Genomic DNA, 22,338 nt, shown 5'->3' with positions numbered 1-22,338 from the left:
CTGTTTCCATGAACCTTTGATAGCCTGTGATTGAGTCTCCCTGTTGCCATGAATAATCCAGTTAACATTATATTCCTCCTCCCTCTTTGACTGAGCAATAGTTGAATCAAAATACCCATAATGCTGTGTGAGTCTGAGTTTGACAGATGGTGAAAACTAAAAATGAAAGGAGTAAGATGTTTCCATGCCACAGTAACCAGTTTAATATGGGAGTAAGCCAGGCATCTTCAGAGTTTCTCACAGTATGAGTTAACCAGGTTAGTGGAGTAACCGGGTTAAGAAGGGAATTCTCCCTGCATGGAAACGTAGCCAGTGTTGACTGTGAGTTGTCTGCTACTAAAGAAACAGGTTCCCAGACTGTGGTTGGTGATAATCACGTCCAGAGAAGAGGAAAATGATGTTGCTTGTTCCCTGCACTTGCTTTCCTCATCCTATTTTGAATAAAGCTCCATGGCAAAAGAAAGCCGTTCACATGTGACACCTTTCAAATCTATCTTTTATTACAAAAACAACAACCTTCATTTCAACTGCTGTTGGCAAGATACCAATAAGTTCATTTTTTGTCTCATATAAATGAATGTCTCACTTTGATCACCATATCTTTAATAAAAATAAACATTATTGGAGGTGACTAACAACAACAATGGTAAGGTGTGCCTTATCTTAATCAAAATATATCAGCTTATTATTTGTTGTTTACATCATGGAACACATCTTTTAGAACAGAATAGAAGTGCGTGTGTGCGTGTGTGTGTGTGTGTGCATGTGTGTGTGCATGTGTGTGTGTGTGTGTACGAGCGGGCGTGTGCGTGCGTGTGTGTAGGTAGGGGGGTGGACAGAATACATTAGACTCACACACTGTCTGGATGGAGGGTGGCTTGGTAACATGAAGATGGCTGGTTTGGGACTGACGTGGATGCTGAACAACATGGCTACTGTAAATAATGTAAACGTTTAACAGCTCATGCAAACCAAACCCCCGTATTTAAAAAAAACAAAAAACCATGAAGACCAGATATCTTCCATAAAACAAATGGAACAGATTATGCTCAAATCAAAGGCAGAAGGGCCACTTAAACGGTGCGTGTCATCATATGAGCAGATATCACACTGGAAATGCTGTAAAAGAAATATGAAAGTGAAACTAGGAAGGTGATATCTGCTTTAGAATTCAGAAAGGAGGGCCATGCGTGAAGCAGATGCTATGCGGAGTAGAGGCAGCGCTTCATGTGGCCACACTGTATAGGCTGTGTGTGGATCAGTAGTGACGCTCCTATTCACAAACAGCAGATTCCTCTCCACATCACGTTCCCTCTCAACAGTCATGTAGTTCGCTCCGCTCCTCTCGTTTCAGTCCGTTAAGTCCGAGGAGCGTCGTTCTCCGCCTTTTATTCAGTCTTTCTTCTCGTTCATTGTCCCCTGACTTCCTCTCCTTCCGTTTTGTTTGCATTGCATTTCACTCACTGCGGTGATGTGTCGCAACGGTATACATCTATTTAATATGATCCTATTTCCCTTTGTCGGTATTGACTGACTGTTGCTTGGTTTTTGTTTGGTACGTAAAGTGAGAGCGTTGCAGGTCGTCATAGTTTGGTTGAAGTCTCTTCAGTGGGCCAACAGGAAGGGGAGGAGCTTATGCAGGAAGAGGAGGGTGATGAAAAGGAGAGGGTCCATGGTGCTCATCACGCCACAACCTGGGTAGAGACAGAGGAAGAGGATGAGGGAAGGAAAGAGAGGACAGTTAGAACACATTTCACATCACATTTATCTTGTTAATTACATTAACCATGTCAGTATCTGCTTTTCCATTTAATGGTGCTCCATGTATCATTTTAACTCTCTTCCTATTTTGTGCTATAAAGCAATATCCTTTGTGCTGTAAAGCAATTCATCTGATTTCCTTCCACAACCAACCTGGTTACACACAATGCAACATGGTGTGGAGGCTGGTAGAGGCTGCCAATCTTCAGTGATGGTTTTGTTTGTTTACAGTAATTATACCTATGTTTCAAAATGAAAGTGGTAATGTTTTATTGATGGTAATTGCTACATATAGCACCTTTAAATTCTGAATTTGACCAGCTGTCATAATGATAAAGCCATCATGTTTACATCATCCACATATAAACATGATGTTGAGTCTGACCATAAAAACATAATGGCTTGGTGAGACTGGTTCCAATTAGACTGGTTTCTGCTACTTATGCACCTTTAAAAAGTGGAACAGACTGCAAAACACATTGAAATTACGAGTTCTTGCCCCCCTCAGCTATGTCACATTTTCTATGATTTTGTGTTCTCAGGTCTAGAAAAAGAAATCTCCTTCTCACTGAGACTAGCAGATGAATGAAGTGTATAAGATGGCTGGTTTCAGGCTAGTAATGGTTGGTGTATAAACACGGAAGCACATAAGATCAGTCTGACCTGCACAGAGTCTTCATTCCTCATAAAAACACACACACACATACACACACACACACACACACCCATGCTGGTAGTGGAGCTCTGACGTTACAGTAACAAAGTGCTTACACTTCCTTACCAAGTGCTTGAGTGGACATGGAACTAGGTACAACAAACACAAACAATTTACAAATGAATACTATTTATAAACCTCTGGGTTGGCAGGCACCGGCAGACGCAGTCCGCTGTCACCCTAAGCCTGGGCGCCAGACGCTACTAAGGCTTGCTGGGCCCACAAGACGCCAAGGCCAAGTCTGGAAGGGTAGAGGCCACTTGAATCAACCCGCCAGACGCAAGACTGACTTAAGGAGGGAGATATCATCTGCAACTAGGGGCCTGACCGGACACAATAATGGCTTCCTACGCTCCCTTCCTCCCCCTTCTTGGGAGGGAATAAAGAGGGCAGAGCTCTACTGACTGCTTCAAATAGAAGTTGGGTCTGCTGAGCAAAAGTGTCATCCTTTTCTATCAGGTTTAGTGCATGACCCTGGAACCCTCCTCAATGATGTCAAACAAGTCTCAAATAAGTTATGTAGAGTAGTAGTAGCCTAATATCCTGCTGATGTTAACAGGCTAGTATTACCCATTGTGTAACTAAACCCCTAAGCCTGACATCTAATGGTGAAAAGCATGACATCACCTGGAACCAAAGATCAGCCAATAGCAGATGGTCAATTCAGTAGCATGTTTTTTACCATTAGATGTCAGGCTTTACACAGATTTGGGTTTGAGGTTTAGTTACTGTTTTCTTATAAAATATATATTCATATATTTTTATTTACACACCACCGACAACACAAAAGTATGTTCAGATCACTTTACTAAGGAGTTGTTCATGAAAACCCTGCTTGCCTTCTGAAACTTGAAGGCAGGGGGTGTGCCAACTTTATTTACCTTGACTGAAAGCATGGTAAAGTCTAGAAGGTAAGCTATTGTTCGTGTTCTTATCGTTGGTAGCTTGAGTATTAGGGTATTGATTCAGTGAATTTTATTCCTCAACTGTATTTGACACTGTTTTGATATATGCCATTCAATGCCCTTGCTACGCTTTCCAGTGATGCAACCACTGCTGCTTGTGAAGAGGGCAAGAGGAGGACACATTGAGGTCATGTACTTTAGCTGAATACTTTAGATCAATTGATGGAGTACATGGTTGGGGCAAATGGCAAACATGTGCACTTGGATCTGAGTCATCAAAATTTGACAATGAGGGTATTATCTGCTTTGTAACAGAAGCACGATGAGTTACAAGTTGACTGATGACTATTTGTCATCCCTACCATGTTCTCCATTATTCCTCTGAATAAGTAAGAGCCAAACATATTCAAAGCTGAATCCTCAGATACAAAATCTGTGGAGGGAACCTAACAATGAGATATCAAGATGTCTGGTGATGCGTTGCAAACTTTGAAACCATTACACATAATGAATTTTTGGCTACATATGGGAAATTTATTGAATATAACTGTAATCTGTATATACACTCTTAGCATTCTAAAAAAGGGAGCATATTTGGCAATCTGCACTTAAAACTCATTCCATATCTAAGTAAAAAGATTATGGAGACAAAACATCAACATGGAGAGCATATTGTATGAGTCTGAACATAAGCTGGAAAGGTTTTAACCGTGCCCTTTAAAAACTTCAGTCTCCTTTTTTTGACTTTGCAGTTGCAGTGAAGAGACAGCCCCTCCACTCCCCCTCCTGCCACTGGAGGAACAACCTGACCATCAGTGTTCAAGAAGAATCAATTACACGGCTTCAAGACAAGCACTTCCTCCTTTCAAGATTCCACGGGGACTGTAAAAACATGTTTTTCACAGGTTTTCCAGACAAAACACACTCAGAGCTGTTTAGGAACAGGACCTTGCTATTAGATTTGATGTGTTTACACCTTCCCTCCTACAAGAGTCAGACTGTACAGAAATATGTGCAGACCTAGCTCACTAGAACTGAGGCAGACACAAATGATAACCAAAATCTAAAACATTTTCTGTATCTAGCTTGGGGAACAAAATTAATTCCACTGACCAGTTTTAACAGTTCTATACTATTAACTATAGAAAAAGTGACAAAGGTGCATCTGTGATTTTCACTTTTCTAACACAATAAGGAGCCTGTACAGACCAGGGAAAACAATTGTAACATTAGTTTTTATTTACATTTATCTACTGTATTTTATGATGAGCTTACAGTGTCAACTGTAACATGAAAATAGACCTAATTAAGCATGCATGTTTCATTTCATGTATTTTATTATTGCATTCTTTTGTCCATGTCTGCTTGTTGCTATGAAGAGAGGAGAGGGCTTCCTAGGCCCTCAATGGATCACTAATGCCTTATTGATATGAATGATTTCTATTGTATTGGGGACAATGGAAGCTGATGACAAGCCATTTATAGTGCAATAGAAATCCAGAAATCCAAACTGGGACTTCAGCTACTTGACTAGACTCTATGGTTCACAGTGCAGTTTGGATTATAGATGTATTATAGATTAACAAAATTATAAAATTACCTTCCAAAATAGTCAGTGTGCAGAAGCTTACTGGCAAAAAGAATAATAATTCTAGGCTTGCAGCAACATGTGCACTTATATGTAAATATTCTCAGACACTGAAAATGTCAGTATTGCTTTTTTCCATGGAAGCTGATACTGGAGTCTGTCCTATTCATCCAGCAGAAAAATATCAAATTAGCAGCTTAGCCTACATGATTTTATTTTTATTTATTTAACATCTATTTAACCAGGCAAGTAAATTAAGAACAAATTCTTATTCACAATGACGGCCTGGGAAGCTGCAAAATGCCTCTTGATGGGTAACTGGGGGAAAGGGGAGGGAAAAAAGAAATAAAGTAATAACTACTACTACTAGAGGAGTGATGTAGTTTGATAGTGTACAGCTACAGAGGAGTGATGTAGTTTGATAGTGTACAGCTACAGAGGAGTGATGTAGTTTGATAGTGTACAGCTATAGAGGAGTGGTGTAGTTTGATAGTGTACAGCTACAGAGGACTGATGTAGTTTGATAGTGTGCAGCTATAGAGGAGTGATGTAGTTTGATAGTGTGCAGCTATAGAGGATTGATGTAGTTTGATAGTGTACAGCTATAGAGGAGTGATGTAGTTTGATAGTATGCAGCTACAGAGGAGTGGTGTAGTTTGATAGTGTACAGCTATAGAGGAGTGATGTAGTTTGATAGTGTGCAGCTACAGAGGAGTGATGTAGTTTGATAGTGTGCAGCTATAGAGGAGTGATGTAGTTTGATAGTGTGCAGCTATAGAGGAGTGATGTAGTTTGATAGTGTGCAGCTATAGAGGAGTGATGTAGTTTGATAGTGTGCAGCTATAGAGGATTGATGTAGTTTGATAGTGTACAGCTATAGAGGAGTGATGTAGTTTGATAGTATGCAGCTACAGAGGAGTGGTGTAGTTTGATAGTGTGCAGCTATAGAGTGATGTAGTTTGATAGTGTACAGCTATAGAGGAGTGATGTAGTTTGATAGTGTACAGCTATAGAGTGATGTAGTTTGATAGTGTACAGCTATAGAGGAGTGGTGTAGTTTGATAGTGTACAGCTATAGAGTGATGTAGTTTGATAGTGTACAGCAGAGGAGTGAAGTGTCTCACTTCTAGCTGACTGACTTCTGACTGGCTCTTGAAGAGCCAGTACTGTTTCGGCTGTGCTGTGGTAAAAAATCCATTTGTCAAAAATGTTCCCAAGTGGATCACTCCTCTGAAATCCAGTTTTTCTTGACATGCATTTTCCCACTATCCCCGACTGACACAAGTCAGCCACGCCACAATCTGACAAGACTGAACTGAACGTGTGAAATATGGAAACACATGACACACTAGAGCCTCCCAGCAAGGCCAGCTGCTCTATAACGGCTAACAGACAGACGAAGAAACGGAGACAGCAGGGACAGAGGTGAATTCCTTCTCCCCTGTCTTAATTCATTTCTCCTGCACAGAGCTATCCCCTTTCTCCTTTCCCTGATGGATGGTAGATGGATGGAGGAGTCAAGAAGAGGCCAAGCAACAGGACAGACCTTGTCTGACATTCCTATTCTAGTGGCAGGTTTTATTTTTTTCTTTCTTCCCTCCTTTTACTGTCTTTCTTTCTTTTCATTCTGACTCTTGGCAGCCTGAGAGGGCAGGAGGTAACATGCAAAGGTGAATCATTGTATAGGAGAGCTGAAGAGGCAGAATAGGAAGCTCTCAGCCCAGAGTATTAAAAGCAATGTGTATCCAACAACGTCCAAACTATTTTCTCTTTGGTGGAATATCACACAAACTTGAGTTGGCTTTCACAAAGAGAGATCAAGCAAAACCCACTTAATATCCTGTAATAGATCAAACCTTTCTGATCATGTGTAGCTAAATCCTCATCCTGATCATTATGATTGTTATAGTCACCATCCACATTAACATTGACAGTTAGCAAACACAGTCATGAGCCAAACCCCAAGCATAATCCCTTCTCCTGGAAGCTCATCAAAGACGCTGTTCTCAGAAACAATCACAGTGACTGATAGCACAAAGCATCCAGCACCACCCTAAAGTTTGACGGTACCTTCAAATTTTAGATCTAATGGTCTTGTTTGGTCCAGTAAAACGGTACAGGACAAGTGTCAATGTATTGGTGTATCTACGATCATATAGTCTGCAATGTAGATGATGTCACCCTCATTTCTCCAAAGCAAGCAGTACATATTTGGTGGATAGCACCAAAGTACAACTGATAGGAATAAATATAAAAGAGTAATTCCACACTGTAACACTTTTTTGAGTTGTAAACTGGTATTTGTATATGTAGTATGTATATGATGTAGTATATGATGTAGTATGTATGACGTATATGATGGCATGTTAAGCCCTTTGAGATATGCCTGAGATAAAAGGCTATATAAATAAACATGCCTTGACTTGACTTGACTATTTTGTACTACGTAGTTTTGAAATACAACAACGGCAGTTATATTGTCAACATTTGAGCCCAAATGTGCCGGAGCCGTATTTATCTCACTAAACCTGGCTCAGTTTGCCCTCCAGTGGTTAAAATGAACAGCTGGTGTTCAATTTAAATGCACCCATGTTCAAGGACAATTGTCCTAAGATACATCATTTGGCAAAAATGTTGCCACCCAGCCTATAAGTGCGTGCACATGCCCATATACACTCCATCCCGTTCCCTTTCATGCCCAATGTCTTGCATTTTTTTAAATCTCGCAGTGGGCAAAGAGAAGCTCAAACTAGGTGCAGAATTACTCTTTAAAGTAATAATCTGCAACTTTTTCACATTAATAAATGTCTGTTTTGCTACTCTCTTTTGCAAATTGATACCATATTCAACCTGTAGCCAGTTAATGAAAGCTTTAATCTCTTTCCCAGGAAGAATCTTTCTGTTTACGGAAGCAACAACAGGGGTTTGTTTAGAATGAATATAAGAAATATAAGATGCTGCAGTGTACAGTGTGCTGCACTGAGTGTCTTTATTATCACAATATATTGGGCCATACTGAGTGCAAAACACCGAAGCAATGACCACTTATCACCAACAATGTCACCAAAATCAAGAAAAACAAGAATCTTGCTGTTTATTTTAACCTGTTACTTTGTTGCATTTTCATTTTTCAATGTGCTTACTTGGTGCAATGTCATCAGTGTTATTGGTAGTGGTATTTTAAATTGATTTCTGAATCTCTTTCCAGATTCAATATATTCAATATAAGCAAAATTACCTCTTGAAAAATACAATACAGGAAAAAAAATAAAATGTTCCCATCTGCGTGCACTTTTAGCACATAAAGGTAAAACAAAACTTAAAAGAGACTGCTCGGGATATGGATTTAAGTGCTTTAGGTACCATGTTTTTCAACCAATTTTTCTGAAAGATAAACAACTAAATTATGGGATAATCTGGGAGAACAGACATGGCTTAGAGAGTATTAGCTAAAAGATATGCAGGTAAAACAGAACAGAGACTGAGCACACACTTACCTCTGAAGAGTCTAATTTGCTGTGCAGCACACAGTGAAGTGGCAGTTAGACACATACATGCATGCATATTCACACACACACACACACACACACACACACATATGAACACACATGCTTGCGTGATCGCATCTTATTCATTGGACAAGCACTTTAATTAGTAGATGCCGGATCACGTGGCTCACAACATTTCTCTCTCTTTCAAATTTAAATATATTCAGAGAAGAAAAAAGGCCATTCCTCCCTCTCTCTCCACTTTTCTTTTGAATAACATAATTATATTCTGAGAAAATGAAAGGCTATTAAGCTTGTCATTTTGCTTGATGTGAACCAGGTTTCCATTGATTTCTCCAACATATGTCTCATGACAGTCTGAAAAGTTGTATGTTATTTGTGCAACAAATTCTTCCCAATATGTTTTTATTCAACTGTGATAAGTTGTCAACAGCTGTGCATAATGTCACATCTAAAATACTTGTGTGCTAAATTTGAGAATGCCAAACAAAAATGACATTATAGAATAATTCCCTGATCTTCAAAGGCAAAGTGGACCATAACCAATGTGTCATATTATAGCAATTCTACTGAGACAGCTACAGTTCATGTTGTTGCTCAAAGAATCTTTAGATCTGCTGAGAAAAAGTAACTTGTCACTGGGTTGTAACTGGAGTAGTGACTGGTTTGTACTGCAGTGTTTGTGAAGTCCCGCCCCTCAGTGACATCAATCAAGTCTCAAATAAATGGAATTCAACTATTCTCCATTTTGGCCGCCAAGAGGCACAGTAGTATCTCGCACACTTCTTCATGTCGTCACCTGCTGATAAAATCCTGGCCTTGATCGTAATTTTCTGATAAACTGTAAGTGTCAGACTGTACATTTTAACTTGAGGTGCATCTTGTTTTGCTTTTATTGACCCTAGCTATTTAGTTAAAGCTCATGTCTTAATCCTATGATGACATGCAGGATTCAAACCCATGCTGGTGCGAATAGGACTTAGCATTGATAGTACACACTCTACCGGTTGAGCCACCAGGGTGCCCCTGCTCTACTTTATATTGTAATATGTGGTGCTATGTGTTAGACTGGTAAATTACAACAACAGGCAATGACAACACTCAAGTTTCCAAAGGGGATTGATTTGAAAAAAGATGTGTAAAACAGAGACATCATTGCTAAAAAGGGATAGAATGCTCTTTACGCTCTTCACAGCAAAAAATAATAGCTGAATACATTGTTTAATGTAAGAAACAAGGAGTGCTCCGTTTATCTGTTTACATTATTAATTTGTATAAATACTGAACGTTATTACTGTATGGAAATCCAACACTGTAAGCGTGACCGACCAGCCGACAATGCAATCAATAGAGACTCGCCTGTCATGGGGCTAAAAATGTGAAAATAGCATCAAAATAGCTTTGAAATATCATCGAAATAGCATCAAGACAGCATCAAAGCACAGTGTCTGCATAGCATGATAGGATGTATAGATAAATTATTTGGAGTGAGTAAAGTAAATAGGTAAAACACAGGCCCTAACAGCATAAAAGTGAGGACCTGATTCTGGGAGTTGAAAGGCAGAGATACTGTACTGACTGCTCAACATGATTGCAGTTTGGAAGCAAAATGAGACGGGGAAAGAGAAGTTTTTATGGAATAAAATCCTTGGCCTAAGCAATTCCTGGAACCAGTATAAAAACCAGGTAAATAATGGAAAATGAAAAGGCTGACAGGCAGAGGGTCTCTCTCTCTCTCTTTCTCTCTCTCTCTCTCTCACACACACACACACACATACACACAGTAGATAGTTTGGTTACCTAGCAATTCTTATTGAATCCGCTGAGGACACAGTGACATTTGAAGACCTTCAGCAGCTTCTTAGCAGAGTATATTACTCACAGTAACCAGACTAACACTGTCAGTATTTACATCAGCATGCTCCTTCCATGTCCACCCAGAAAACACATGAATTCAGACTTATGCAAAAAGGAAACCCTATGAGATTTAAAAAGGAAAACAACACACATACCCTGCATGCACCCACAGAAACACACACACACACACACACACACACACACACACACACACACACAGAGCCTGTGTAGATGAGGGATTGGAACAGCTGTCAGGCCAGTGACAAACAGATTTTGCAAAGGGATGCCAAGGTCAGCTATGGTGACCAGCACCGTTGCCTTGTTGCATTCTGGGTATAGGTGCATATTCTGCGTCTGTCTTATTCTATTCCCTCTTCGTGTTCTCTCCCAAAGGCAGAGCTCATCACTCATACAGCATTTTACTGCAGCATTACTGCTGCCTGTCAGTTCCTTTAAGGAGAGTTTCATCCCGGTCCATTTTATTTAACTGTTTTACCCATGAATGCTGACTCTCTGTTTACATGTTGTGATGCTGCTGTGACGTCTACGGAGAAAATGTGCGCCCACCATGACTTTCTTTTCCTCAGGATACTCAAGTTGGTGTACACTGCCATTTTTGATAGTATGTTATCGCAATAAAGGAAAAATCTATCTTAAAACACTTCAGTACTGTTAGAAAACAGCTATTGGTGATGTTCCTTGCATTTCTGGGTCTTTTTTGTTGTTTGGTGCTGTATTACGACATCGAGAGATTTCCAGCGCTGCTACAATGGAGTTTAATAGCAGAACATTTTTCAGTCCCTCAATGCCGCCATTTTGCACAACATTCAACAATCATACAGGGAGAAATCCATCGTAGAAGAGGCAGACAGACCAACTTCTCCACTGACAGCTTCAATAGACCAGAATGCAATGCAACCACAAGGCATGTTTTGTTTTGAGTGAGGGCCTTCTTTTTCTTGAGTGGAAAAAAAACGTTCTTGTTGTTACTATCGCTATTGCTATCGCTCTCTCCACATATAACCCACAGCTGAATGCACTCAAGCCCCTTCTCTGGGGGTTGTCGAAAGGGATTCTGGGAAACGCAGGAAATCGCTAACTGCAGTAGAAGTAGATGAGGCTAAGTGGGTACAACAAAACAGTAAATTACAACACCTCATCACAAAATGATGCATTGCATGATTATATATAACAGTGTAAAGAGTGTCTGACGGTGGATTTTTCCTTTGAATTCAACTTGACCAACTAAGATGGCTCTCAGTGCTACATGCCAGAAAAGGTAGTATGGTCCTTTGAAACGTCACAATTGATCTCAGTAGCTTCAGAATCAATGACCGCTGCTCGAAACCTCGTCCATATCTGGCATCTGACGGCAAAGCTGGGAGAGAAGGAAGAGTGAAGAGCGAGACAGCGATGGAGAGGGAGGGCAGGTTTATCTGTTACTGAGGCAAGGCCACCAAAATACAGATGAAAAATGAAAATATGAGAGGCAATTTGAGACACCTGACAGCTTATCTCCCCCCTCCCCCTGCCTGCCGCTGCCGCCGTCCTCCCCTCCCATATTAATTGTTTCTGCCACTCAGTCAGATGACATTGCAGAAAAGTGACAGATGCCTGCGTTTCTGAGCCCCCGTCCCCTCCCCCTGCTCACACACACACACACACACACACACACACACACACACACACACACACACACACACACACATACACTTGTTCTCTCTCTCCCCTCTGCCATTGGCTGTTATTACTGTGGATAAGGCTGCAGAGCAGAGAGAGAGAGTGAGGCAATCTTTCAATTCTGCCACGCTGCTTTTTAACCTTCATCTGTTGTCAACTGCGTAGAGGAGATCAACTTAAAGGAAACAGGGAAAAATTGCCCAAGATGGATTCCTCTGGGTTCCTCTGTCAATGTAAAAGTGTCAGCGAGCCACTTAACTGTATTTGATTTAGTGTGAAACAGACACCGGTGGCCTGCCTGGCTGACAGTCCACTGAAGGACTGAAATGTGAAAATATCAGCACACACCTCACCCATATTAAGCAGGTGTACTTTTGGATTTGAACCTGCGCTGGCCACATGCTACCAAATTAAAATGCCAATCCATTTAATCTAATGCTAGGCAAGGACTGCAAGGTATTTGGAATCTAGCAACACTCATTTAACACCAAATCCCTGAATTTGTTTCATTCAAGAATAGCAGACAACAATTTTCCCAGACAGGGCAGCTGAGATTGAGTTATTAGACTTGACTTTGAAGCTAGGGTGCAGATGTCAAGCTACTGTATCACAACCAGTGGATGTTGTAATAAATAAAAAAGGAGGGTAAACTATGACCTCCAGTCAGTTATCATCATAAGGCAAACAACCACCACAGTAATAAAAACCAATCATACCAATAAACAGGGTCATTTCAAAATCAAGTCCAACAACAAATCAACTCATTGCTGCATTGTCACAGTCACAGTAATTTATGACGTGTATAAAAGTCCAAAGAAGGGATAGAGCTGAACACTGAGGGAATAGAGGGAGCGAGTGTGACAGAGAAAAGACAGGAAACTACAGTATAGCTACACAGACATGAAGAAATAGAAAAACATGAAAATGGAGAAAGAGGGAAAGGGAGAGAGAAATGCCTAGAGGAACATGGAGACAGAGAGAAACAAGTAAAGAATATTAATTTGTTTTGTTTCCCAGAAATAATTGAAGTCTTTACTAAAGGATCGATGATGCACTTAACAAAAGGAGAGCTCGATTCCAGCAGCATTTCCGAGAAAAGCAGCTTCATACGCTACATGTAGTTGAGGAGGGTTAAGAGCACCATGCAGGATCATCTGGATTAAGATCACACAAGTGAATTGTTCTCTGATCAGCCTCTGTGCATCAGTGGGATGTAAAAATACTCCACTGACACTTTGGTCACTTCTTCTATCTAATTATATTGTCTGGTTTGAGGATATTCTGATCAAAATGTGTCACCATCAGTGACTGTCTGTTCTATATTTGTCCTCTCTGATCAAAATGAAATTATCGGCCGACATTTTAGCCTCTTGCAGTCTTGTTTTTGTATGTTGTGCTTTCCTTGCCCCGTCTATGCAGTTCCACATCTGATAAAAGGTCTAATGCAGAATCATTTGTACTGGTTAAGGATAATGCATGTGAGGTTGGATGACAGATGTTAGAGATGGCATTACACTGTAGATATGGAGTTAGGTTAGCCTCTTCAAAATAAAGATTAGAAGGTCAAACATAATACTTTGATGCAATTATTCATGGATGACAATACATTTGATACTATGTCCATTCATGATCTGCAAAGTCAACATGGTCTATGTAAAATGTGGACTCAATGTTTGTAATTTCATGTAGGATATAGTCTGAAACAAGCACCATGCTGATTGTGTGTATGCGTGTGTGTGTGTGCGTGTGTGTGATTAATCGAGCTAAAATTGAAATTCTGATTTTAACATATGCAATATCTAAACCACAGAAGCTTTTAAATGCTTCATTAAACACGTCAAATCAGAAGACAAGGATCAGAGGCTGGTCAGGTGGCGAGACCAGAGGGGAAGCAAGTCAATTAAAAATGTTCAAGCTGGATCATTCTCGGGTTGTTTTGAATGCCTCACACCCTGTGGAGAAAAGACTAGTCTGTATCTTAAATAGTTGCAGTTCTTTTGGTACTGACGGTTTATTTAATTCTTGTGATCCACGTGCCAACACTGACATTTCTCCTTTAATTTTTATTATGAATTTCCCAGCTGTGTGTGGAAAAATCCTCCCTCCAATCCTCTTACGCCATTAGATAACATCAATTTGTGATGTTCAATGCATTCCAGCAGATATTTAGTGATGTAGTGTTGTAATTTACCTTTTTGGTGTACTCACTTTCCCTCAACCTGCCTCGTCTACTAATACTTCTGTTAGTGATTTCCTACATTTCTCAGAATGGTTTTCATCCCTTACTCATAAACGCAACATATCTTGCAGCTGCATTGCATTCTGGTCTGTTAAGGCTACTGCCGGGGGAGAAATTGGTATCTCTGCCTCTTCTGTGATGGATTTCTCCCTGTATGATTGTTGAACGTCGGTGCAAAATGGCGGCTCCAGAAAGAAGCCCTCACTCTTTGATTCTGGGGGACTGACACCAAAACCTGATGTTTACTGTTGATGTTTTAGATTGCTGAAAAATGTTCTGCTATCAATCTCCACTGTCCATTGTCTATGTGGCCTGTTATCTGCAGGAATAAGAAAAATACACCACCAACCAGCAAAATTGGCCCAGAGATGCAAGGTACATCACCTATAGCTGTTTTTTTAACCGTGTTAAACTGTTTTAAGGTGGATTTCTTCCTTTAAGTTATCCATTAGATTTATTGAACTAGTGGTATGCCTGGAAGTCAGACAGTTCTCTACCTCGCTCTACTCTCTGTTGCATCTCCGATCTTTTGGGTGAACTATTGCCTCTTCAGTCTGTAAGACACCAACTCACTAGTATAATGAAAAGTAGTAGAACTATGAAGCAGAGAACCACAATGTGAAGACAGTGGGGGTCAAAAGATTTTCAGCATAGAAATCATCATTCTGCTAAGATATGATTCAAACATAGGCAAGGCCAGAAGTTAATATGTATGAGTGTTCATGCATGAAGGTGTGCTTGCATGGGTGTAGCGCTCACCTACTGTGTTGGAAAATCGTTGTTATATTCAGAAGTTAACATAAATGCGTCTGTTATCATGCTTATTTCTTTTTTTCCTGCAAACTGGATTGCAACACCCCACAAACAGCCAGTCCACAGAATAACATAACAATACACACACTTTTTGGAGGTGTGTATCGGAGAGGCACATCTGCCTAAGCTAGTGATGGACGAGCAATTTGCGATCACAGTTACTTCTATTTCCCTGGCTCCTAAGCCTTGTATTAGTGGGCAATGCTAGCGCAGATCACCATTTTGTCAACAAATATTTGTGGAAGAATGGGAAATGATAACATCTCTGTACCGAACGCTTAATGGACAACACAATAAGAGGCATTAAGCACTCGGGCTTGGCTGAGTGTCCAATAATGGAACTAGGGGTTTTATGCGCTGCACTGGTAATCATCCATAATACGACCAACAGATGTAGGTTACATAAATGAACGGTAGACACATGGTTTTAGAACTACTTTGACTTTGTTAATCAGTGGTTTGTTTGTGGTTATACTGGCAAAATTGATGGGCTTATTGGAAAGTAGATGGAAAGGCTGAAATCTCCCCTGAGTTAGCAACACTGTGTCCAGTAATGGACCCTGTGATGTTAATGCTGGCAGGTATGGATTTATTTATATTTATTGCAGTTCATCACTGAACCTGTGCTTTTGGCCCTCCACCGAGGATCAACCAGACCGGACTGCATAGATGATACAGAGCCTGCCTGCGGCACAGGACTTTAACCTCATGCAAACACACACTCATGTAGGTACACATGCACACACACACACACATACACACAAGCACACATCCATGCAGACATTTCTAATCAAATGCCAAACACACACATATAGAAGCAGGGAGCTTCAGTGCTGATAAAGTTCTCTCCCTCGTCCCGGTGAGAAGCCTTTGAATAAGTGACCAAAGCTGTGGGAACACTTGTTTGATATTCTTCTTCTCAAATTAGTCAGAAGACTTCAGCACACTGCATAGCAGACATCATGCCTTTTGAAAGGAGATCCACTTCAACTGCTAGACAGCGATCCTTCAACGCCAGTACGTGGCCAAAACCCTGTGGGACTGAAACCCACAACTCAAGTGTTGTAAGCAAGCTGCTCCAAACCACAGGCACTCCATACATCGGCACATTGCTAGGCAGGCATTTGCATGTGTCCTGGTATTGTACAGAGCATCTTTCATGCAGTCCAACAGACTGACTGTTGCAACAGGGCTGACAGGGGCTCCTCTAGACTTCGATGAGATTCAATTATTCAGGAGTATGCTTCATCGAACAGCGCCGAGGCAGGGAGAAGAGCTATGGGGAGGTAGATTACAAGTCAGCCCCCCACCCCCCACCCGCCTCGCTCCCATCCCTCTCCCTGCCATCTGCCAACCCACTGGCAGAGGTGGTAATACATAGGTGTTACACATTCATACACAAGTCAACAAAAATGCTCCCTGACTGAAAGAGATTTGAAAAGTGTGACAGAAGGATATGAATAGATGATGAAGAGTGCTGTGCTGGCTGATCACACGCATTTTCACGGATACACCCGTGAGAACACACATATGTATGGGCACACAAATATTCATGCTGTCACACACGCTTTCATTGGAGACATCAGTGTGCACTGTAGATGAATGAGCAGCACAGAATAAGGTTTCTGCTCAGAAGAGTGGCTACTGGGGCACATATAAAATATATAGAACTTTTGTTTCTGGTGAGGAATTTGTGGGTATGGGTTGGGGTCTCTTCCCTTTTTTTCATGTTGAAGGTTCCAACACAACACAAATACAAACACACACACACACACACATACACAAACACACATGCACATACATATGCTGTATAATTTTCATCCTAAATATCTCTGTCCATATTTCCCCTACTTGCATAATATCCTCATGGCCAAATGAAAGACACATTTCAGTGAACTAGAGATAATAACAGGATATCTGCATACATAGGATGTTATTATTTCAAGTTGAAGAAATAGAGCCATATGGAAGATGCTGTAGGAACTACACAGTCCCCGGATCCCCCGGTCAGGATAATTTCTGGCCCATGTATGTAAAACACAAGAAGATCACAAGAGGATGAGAAATTGTATATAGGCTACATAAAATTCACCGGCAGGTGTTGTTTATCCAAAAGCATCACTAGAGTGCATCTCAGTATGAAATAGCTTCCATATTGAAAAAAAAAAGGAAATGATAAATAAAGAGTGTTATCAAAGAGAAAGCAGCAGCGTGTTTCCTCAGAGAGTTACTAAGACAGACGAACCTACAGACAGATACAGAGCAGCGCAGCAGGCACGTAAGCTGTACATGTAAAGCTCAGACTGCTGCTCCCCTCTACCACCACTAGGGGTCACTGTAGCTCTTTTACACTTCCATCCCTCCAACCTTCACTCACCGGCTCCATGCTGCTGCCGGAGGATGGCTGCGTTCCCTGGCAGCGGTGAAGCCGAGGACTTGGCCACCGAGGTGGTGGTGGACGTGCTGGACGGGAGGAGGCCGGGTCCGGCCTGCTGAGGCACCCGAGGTTTCCCCTGCCCTGACCTTTGACCTCCTGCCTCCCCTCGACCGCCCTGGCCCAAGCCCTGCCCCTGGCCGGGCTCGGAGGTTGCCCTCCCCCCGCCGCCCAGCGCCGGGTTGCTGTTCCTCAGCGGCCAGCGGTTCTGGATGTGCGACACCGCCTCCTCGGCCACCATGCCGTCACCCGCCGTGACGTGCAGCGTGGCCTGAACCGTAAATTCCTGAGTCTCGTCGGCCCACAGGTCAGACACGCGGCACTCGTACATCCCCTCATCCTCCTTCTTCACCTTGGACAGGCTGAGACGGTGGGAGATGGCGTTGCCCTGAACCCGCACAGTCTGCAGACCGCAAGAATGAGGACACAGAGAGAGAGAGAAAGAGAGAGAGAGAGATGAGAATTAACGTGGCAATTGACGAGGCTTGTGCAACAAACGTTTCTAGTATGCAGTAATCAGTCCAATAAGAGCAGTTTCGTCTTTCATGGCCTGAGATGGAGACATAGGCACATCCCTAAAGTACAATACCAACTCATGACCCCATATTAGCTGCTCAGCAAACCGACAGGTCAGTTCTTAAGGAGCCTCAATTATCCCTCTAGCATGAAGGTACACTGCAACAGCAAAATTTAACATACTATCACAGCAAAACTGTAATTAGCACTGTGAACTCAGTGTGAGGAGATGCCATGATCCAGGTTTGAAAAAAACAATCCACAAAGAAAAGACTGGAGAAAATGGGGTAGTAGGCAGAAATGCACAGCTGTCCACAGTGTCGACTGTATCAGACATTAGAGATTTATGGCAGATTTATGGCATTAAATGGTGTCATGTCATCAATAGACAAAGAGTGGTATTCAGCTGAAGACAGGGGCATCTGTAACAGTGGAAGCTGTATTGCAATCTGTGCCTTAATCATAAGGCACACCCCAGTCAGGTAGGTATTTTCATACTGTAAAACTGCAAGACATTTTCTGTCAATATTGTTTATCGAATGCCAATCGTGTATTTGCTATTTGGAAAAAAACATTCTGCTAATCAGCACGCATTCACCAGCAAGGAATACAAATACAAATCTGTGTAAACAGGGAAATGGACACTTACGCTTATTTTTGTGGCTTCCTTTGTAGCAACCTGAAAAAAGAAAACATTCTGAATAGCATGTATCCAAAAATTTCAATCTATTTCAACAAGAAATGCACCCTTCTATTGGGGAAAAAACACACATTGGTGACAACAATAAAAATTGCTTTTGCTTTCTCTTTTGGTGGAGAAAGCTGACAGCCTGGACAGAGCTGGTTGCGTACAGTTCTCAAAGATGCCATTGATAACCTCTCTCTCTCTCTCCTTCTCTCTTGCTCTTTCTCCGTCTCTCTCTGCCCCCACTGCATGTTTTAATGTGCTTAAACCGCAGAGGAAATGCCGCAGATGTGATTTTCCCTGATTCCTCCGACGACTGAAAAAGGCTCAGTGATTTGTCACGCCGAAAGGAAAATGAATCCCACTGCATCCTGCCACAATATTCTATCATAGCCGTTTTGGGCAGCGGACCTGAGAGGGATGTAATCACCCCCAACAGTCTTGATACCCAACAACAAGTGCTCTTTGTACTGTGCGTGTGACATCGCCCTCATCCTGACTAATACCCATGCTACGTTGCGCATATCTGCTCATTGCGTCCTAATACAGACCTATCAAACAAATGGTGCAGGAAAGAGGTCAGCCACACATATGGCGAGGACGTGATGATAAGCTGTCAAACTGCATCAGGCCTGGATAGATAACCCACTGCCTCGGCTTGACTAATGCCACAGCTTCAATCACTGGTTGGCTGTCCTTATTGTTATAATTTGTATTTTCATATTTTACATTTTTATTGATGAAACTTAAATGGAAATTTAGGAGAAATTGGGTCACTGCTGCAGCCAAGAATATATATATATGAATGCAACAAATAGAACATATTGAATATTACAGATATAATACAGAGAAATAATTATCTCTATGTTGCCTATTGAGAGATTTACAATGATTGCAGGCTTTACAAATTTACAGCACAGAGCAAGAGCATATATGCAGGGTGTGCAAATGTGGATTGTTGGCAATACAGATTTACAGTGCAGATGTGCAAATATGCATCAGTAGCTATTCAAATTATCCATTTTTCAGATGGAGGTAACATATGCACAGGAATGTGCTTAAAAATATGCAGCAGCTCTGGTGCAGAGATGTACACAAATATGTACAGGACATGTAGAGCAGATGCAGAGAGAACACACAACACCCCCCCACACACACACACATACACACACACTGTGACCCCAGTTGCGTGCAGTTTGGCTGAGGCAGTGTCAGTATTGCAGTTACCTTGGCTCTGTTGGCCGGGGCGCTGATCTGCAGTTCAGGAGGCAGTTCCTTAGGCACAGTCTCCTTCAGGTACCACCACTGGATCTCCAGAGACATGGGCGCCGAACCGACAGCCTTGAAGGCGCAGGGCATCTCCACATCCTCTCCCTCCCCGACACTTACATCTTTGGGGACTTCAGTAAATGAAGCTTCGGTACGAGAGCAATGGGAGAGAGGCAAGACAACAGAAGGAAAGATGAATGTGTAGTTAATGTGTAATTAATGTGTCCATGTGAAGTAGTTATTCTACACCTACCAAAGCCTAATGAACACAGAGTTTAACCTATGATCAGACTTTATCTTGCTATGAGTTATAGATTCAAATGATTTCATTTGAGCACCTGTGACCAATAATCTGCTTTAGGCTTTGACCAAACACTGTAAAGCCATTCTCCATGCCTCCCTGTGACTCTCCATAATGCTGCGATCTGGGCACATTTGGACAGCTGAGGCACTGGGTCATGCCCTGTGTGTAATACTTCAATTTTTTTCTTTTGCCCAGTCACTCATTCCAATCTATTCATCCATTCACCCAGAAGGGAAGATATATAGTCAGAGGATAGCATAGTGCTGGACTTCAATATCGAACCGTTTCGACCACCTTAGACCAGCAGGAGATGCCGCTTCATCCTGCAGACAAGTGGCATTTTTTTGTGCGTGAACTACAGAATTTAAAAGCCATATAGCCTATACTTCAACACATCTCATTCCCCATTTTCGTTCTCTCTCCATTTCAGGCAACTTTGGGAGTTAACTTACCATTTGCGCAAACGATAAAGGGCGAATTGAGAAGCAAGTAATAAAAGAGGCTGTAGAGTCCTGTGTTTTCCATGTCACAGTAAGGCTAGTCAGACTCAGCAGGGGCATTAGACGGTCATTTGACCTGGATGTGTACCGTCCTGTTAAACTGCCTACTCAAACAACTCCAAATATGGGCATAGAACCACAATCCAGAGGCAGCCGTTGGATCAGCCAGGCAACATGTACAATCCAAAGGTGCGAGCAAACATAATTAATACCCCATTTGAGCGCAGAAAAACGAATAATACGAATAATTCTGCAGCAAATCAACCTAGTAGGTAATTTTATCCCCCTTTTGAAAAGGTCGACTCCTTTATTTCCCGTTGAGCGTCGTCTTTAAGTAGAAACCAAACTTCCCGGTCGACAGCAGAAACCTGCTCATCATCATCCAGCTTCCCTGGCGAAGGAAAGCTCTCCCGGGCGCCGCTCCAAGACCCATCACATAACCGTTCCTCTGTGTACGAGCACTGCAACACCAACAGCCCCGTCGGTCGTGGAGACAAGTTTTCCACGACTCGGTATACCAAGAAACAAGAATTATCGCGGAGAAGAGCCAAGGGTTCGTCTGTCCGTGTCCGCGGTTCCCCTTGTATGGTCGTCACCGACCTGGATCCTTCCCGCGGCTTGGTGTGCGTCGCGAGCGCATCACGAGGAGGCGCGAACAGCAGAGGTCCCTGGACGCCCTTCTCTCTCTCTCTCTCTCTCTCTCTCTCTCTCTCTCTCTCTCTCTCTCTCTCTCTCTCTCTCTCTCTCTCTCTCTCTCTAGTTTCTCTTTATATCTCTCTCCCTTTCCAGCCTCTAGTCCTGATCAAATCTAGTCTCTTTCTCCAGTCAGTGCTGCTGGCTTCCAATTTATGAGCAGCGTTTTCCATTTACGAAAACACACACACACACACACACACACACACACACACACACACACACACACACACACAGATTGAGAGAGAGAGTTGTATCTGTCAGATGTAGTGCTGCTAGTGGTATTAAAGGCATCAGGATAATCTATATTCCCTCAGACAGACAATGTGGTAATTCAGATTAAATCCACCGTCTGAATAAAATGCTGTAGTGATTCAGCACAATAGTCCAGGCCAAATGTGCACAGATCCTTCACATTTGTGCTAATGCACCAAAATATACATGTACAGTTAGTGCAGTTAAAATTGATACTTATTCAGTTAGTATAGTTAGGTTTTGACTGTCCCATGGTACTATAATGACTTTAATATATCTGCAGGGGTTTGATAGAAATGTTGATCAATACCAATGACACCCCACCCACTGGCATTTCCAACTGCTTGACAATGGAGGATGGTGCTACTGTGCTGAAGATCGTGTAGGAGGAGATAATCGATCAATGTTGTTGCAATTCCTACTGGTCGCTGATAGAGGTCAATTAAGGTCAGATATTACTTTAATGCACTTTAGTGCACTTTAATTGAATTGACTATCAGACATAGGTGTCATTGCGGATCAAGATCAATAAATGTCATAGATTGGTATCCAACAGATCAGTGGTCCTCGGGACCCTGAGTACTGCTAGTTTTCTAATCTACCATCTTAATTGCA

General features: G+C 41.9%; 1 protein-coding gene across 2 annotated transcripts; it reads right to left on the bottom strand.

Annotated features, from left to right (window-relative positions):
- Positions 1-522: 522 nt before the first annotated feature.
- On the bottom strand, positions 523-21,329 carry vstm2b (V-set and transmembrane domain containing 2B). Of its 2 annotated transcripts, XM_071912230.2 has the most exons (5): positions 20,728-21,329; positions 19,930-20,117; positions 18,667-18,696; positions 17,445-17,904; positions 523-1,694 (listed from the first exon to the last, which is right to left on the bottom strand). In XM_071912230.2, exons 1-5 carry the CDS (start codon positions 20,798-20,800, stop codon positions 1,606-1,608), a joined length of 840 nt encoding a protein of 279 aa, XP_071768331.1. In that variant the 5' UTR covers positions 20,801-21,329; the 3' UTR covers positions 523-1,605. The 2 variants fall into 2 exon arrangements, with proteins under 2 accessions (XP_071768331.1, XP_078140394.1); XM_078284268.1 differs by lacking the exon at positions 20,728-21,329 and having other exon boundaries at positions 19,930-20,108.
- Between the last annotated feature and the right edge of the window lie 1,009 nt (positions 21,330-22,338).

The sequence above is a fragment of the Centroberyx gerrardi genome, chromosome 1, assembly GCF_048128805.1.
Source record: "Centroberyx gerrardi isolate f3 chromosome 1, fCenGer3.hap1.cur.20231027, whole genome shotgun sequence".
NCBI classification, from domain to species: domain Eukaryota; kingdom Metazoa; phylum Chordata; class Actinopteri; order Beryciformes; family Berycidae; genus Centroberyx; species Centroberyx gerrardi.
Note: the sequence above shows the minus strand (reverse complement) of the source record. Positions and strands in the feature narration are given on the sequence as shown.

Bases quoted from the DNA above. Each gene is read 5' to 3' on its own strand.
- vstm2b (XM_071912230.2), bottom strand. From the start codon at position 20,800: ATGGAAAACACAGGACTCTACAGCCTCTTTTATTACTTGCTTCTCAAT. The intron at 18,697-19,929 runs GTAACTGCAATA...TTCTTTTTTCAG, and splicing joins CCCCGGCCAACAGAGCCAAG to GTTGCTACAAAGGAAGCCAC. The intron at 1,695-17,444 runs GTGAGTGAAGGT...GTCTCTACCCAG, and splicing joins CCGGCAGCAGCATGGAGCCG to GTTGTGGCGTGATGAGCACC.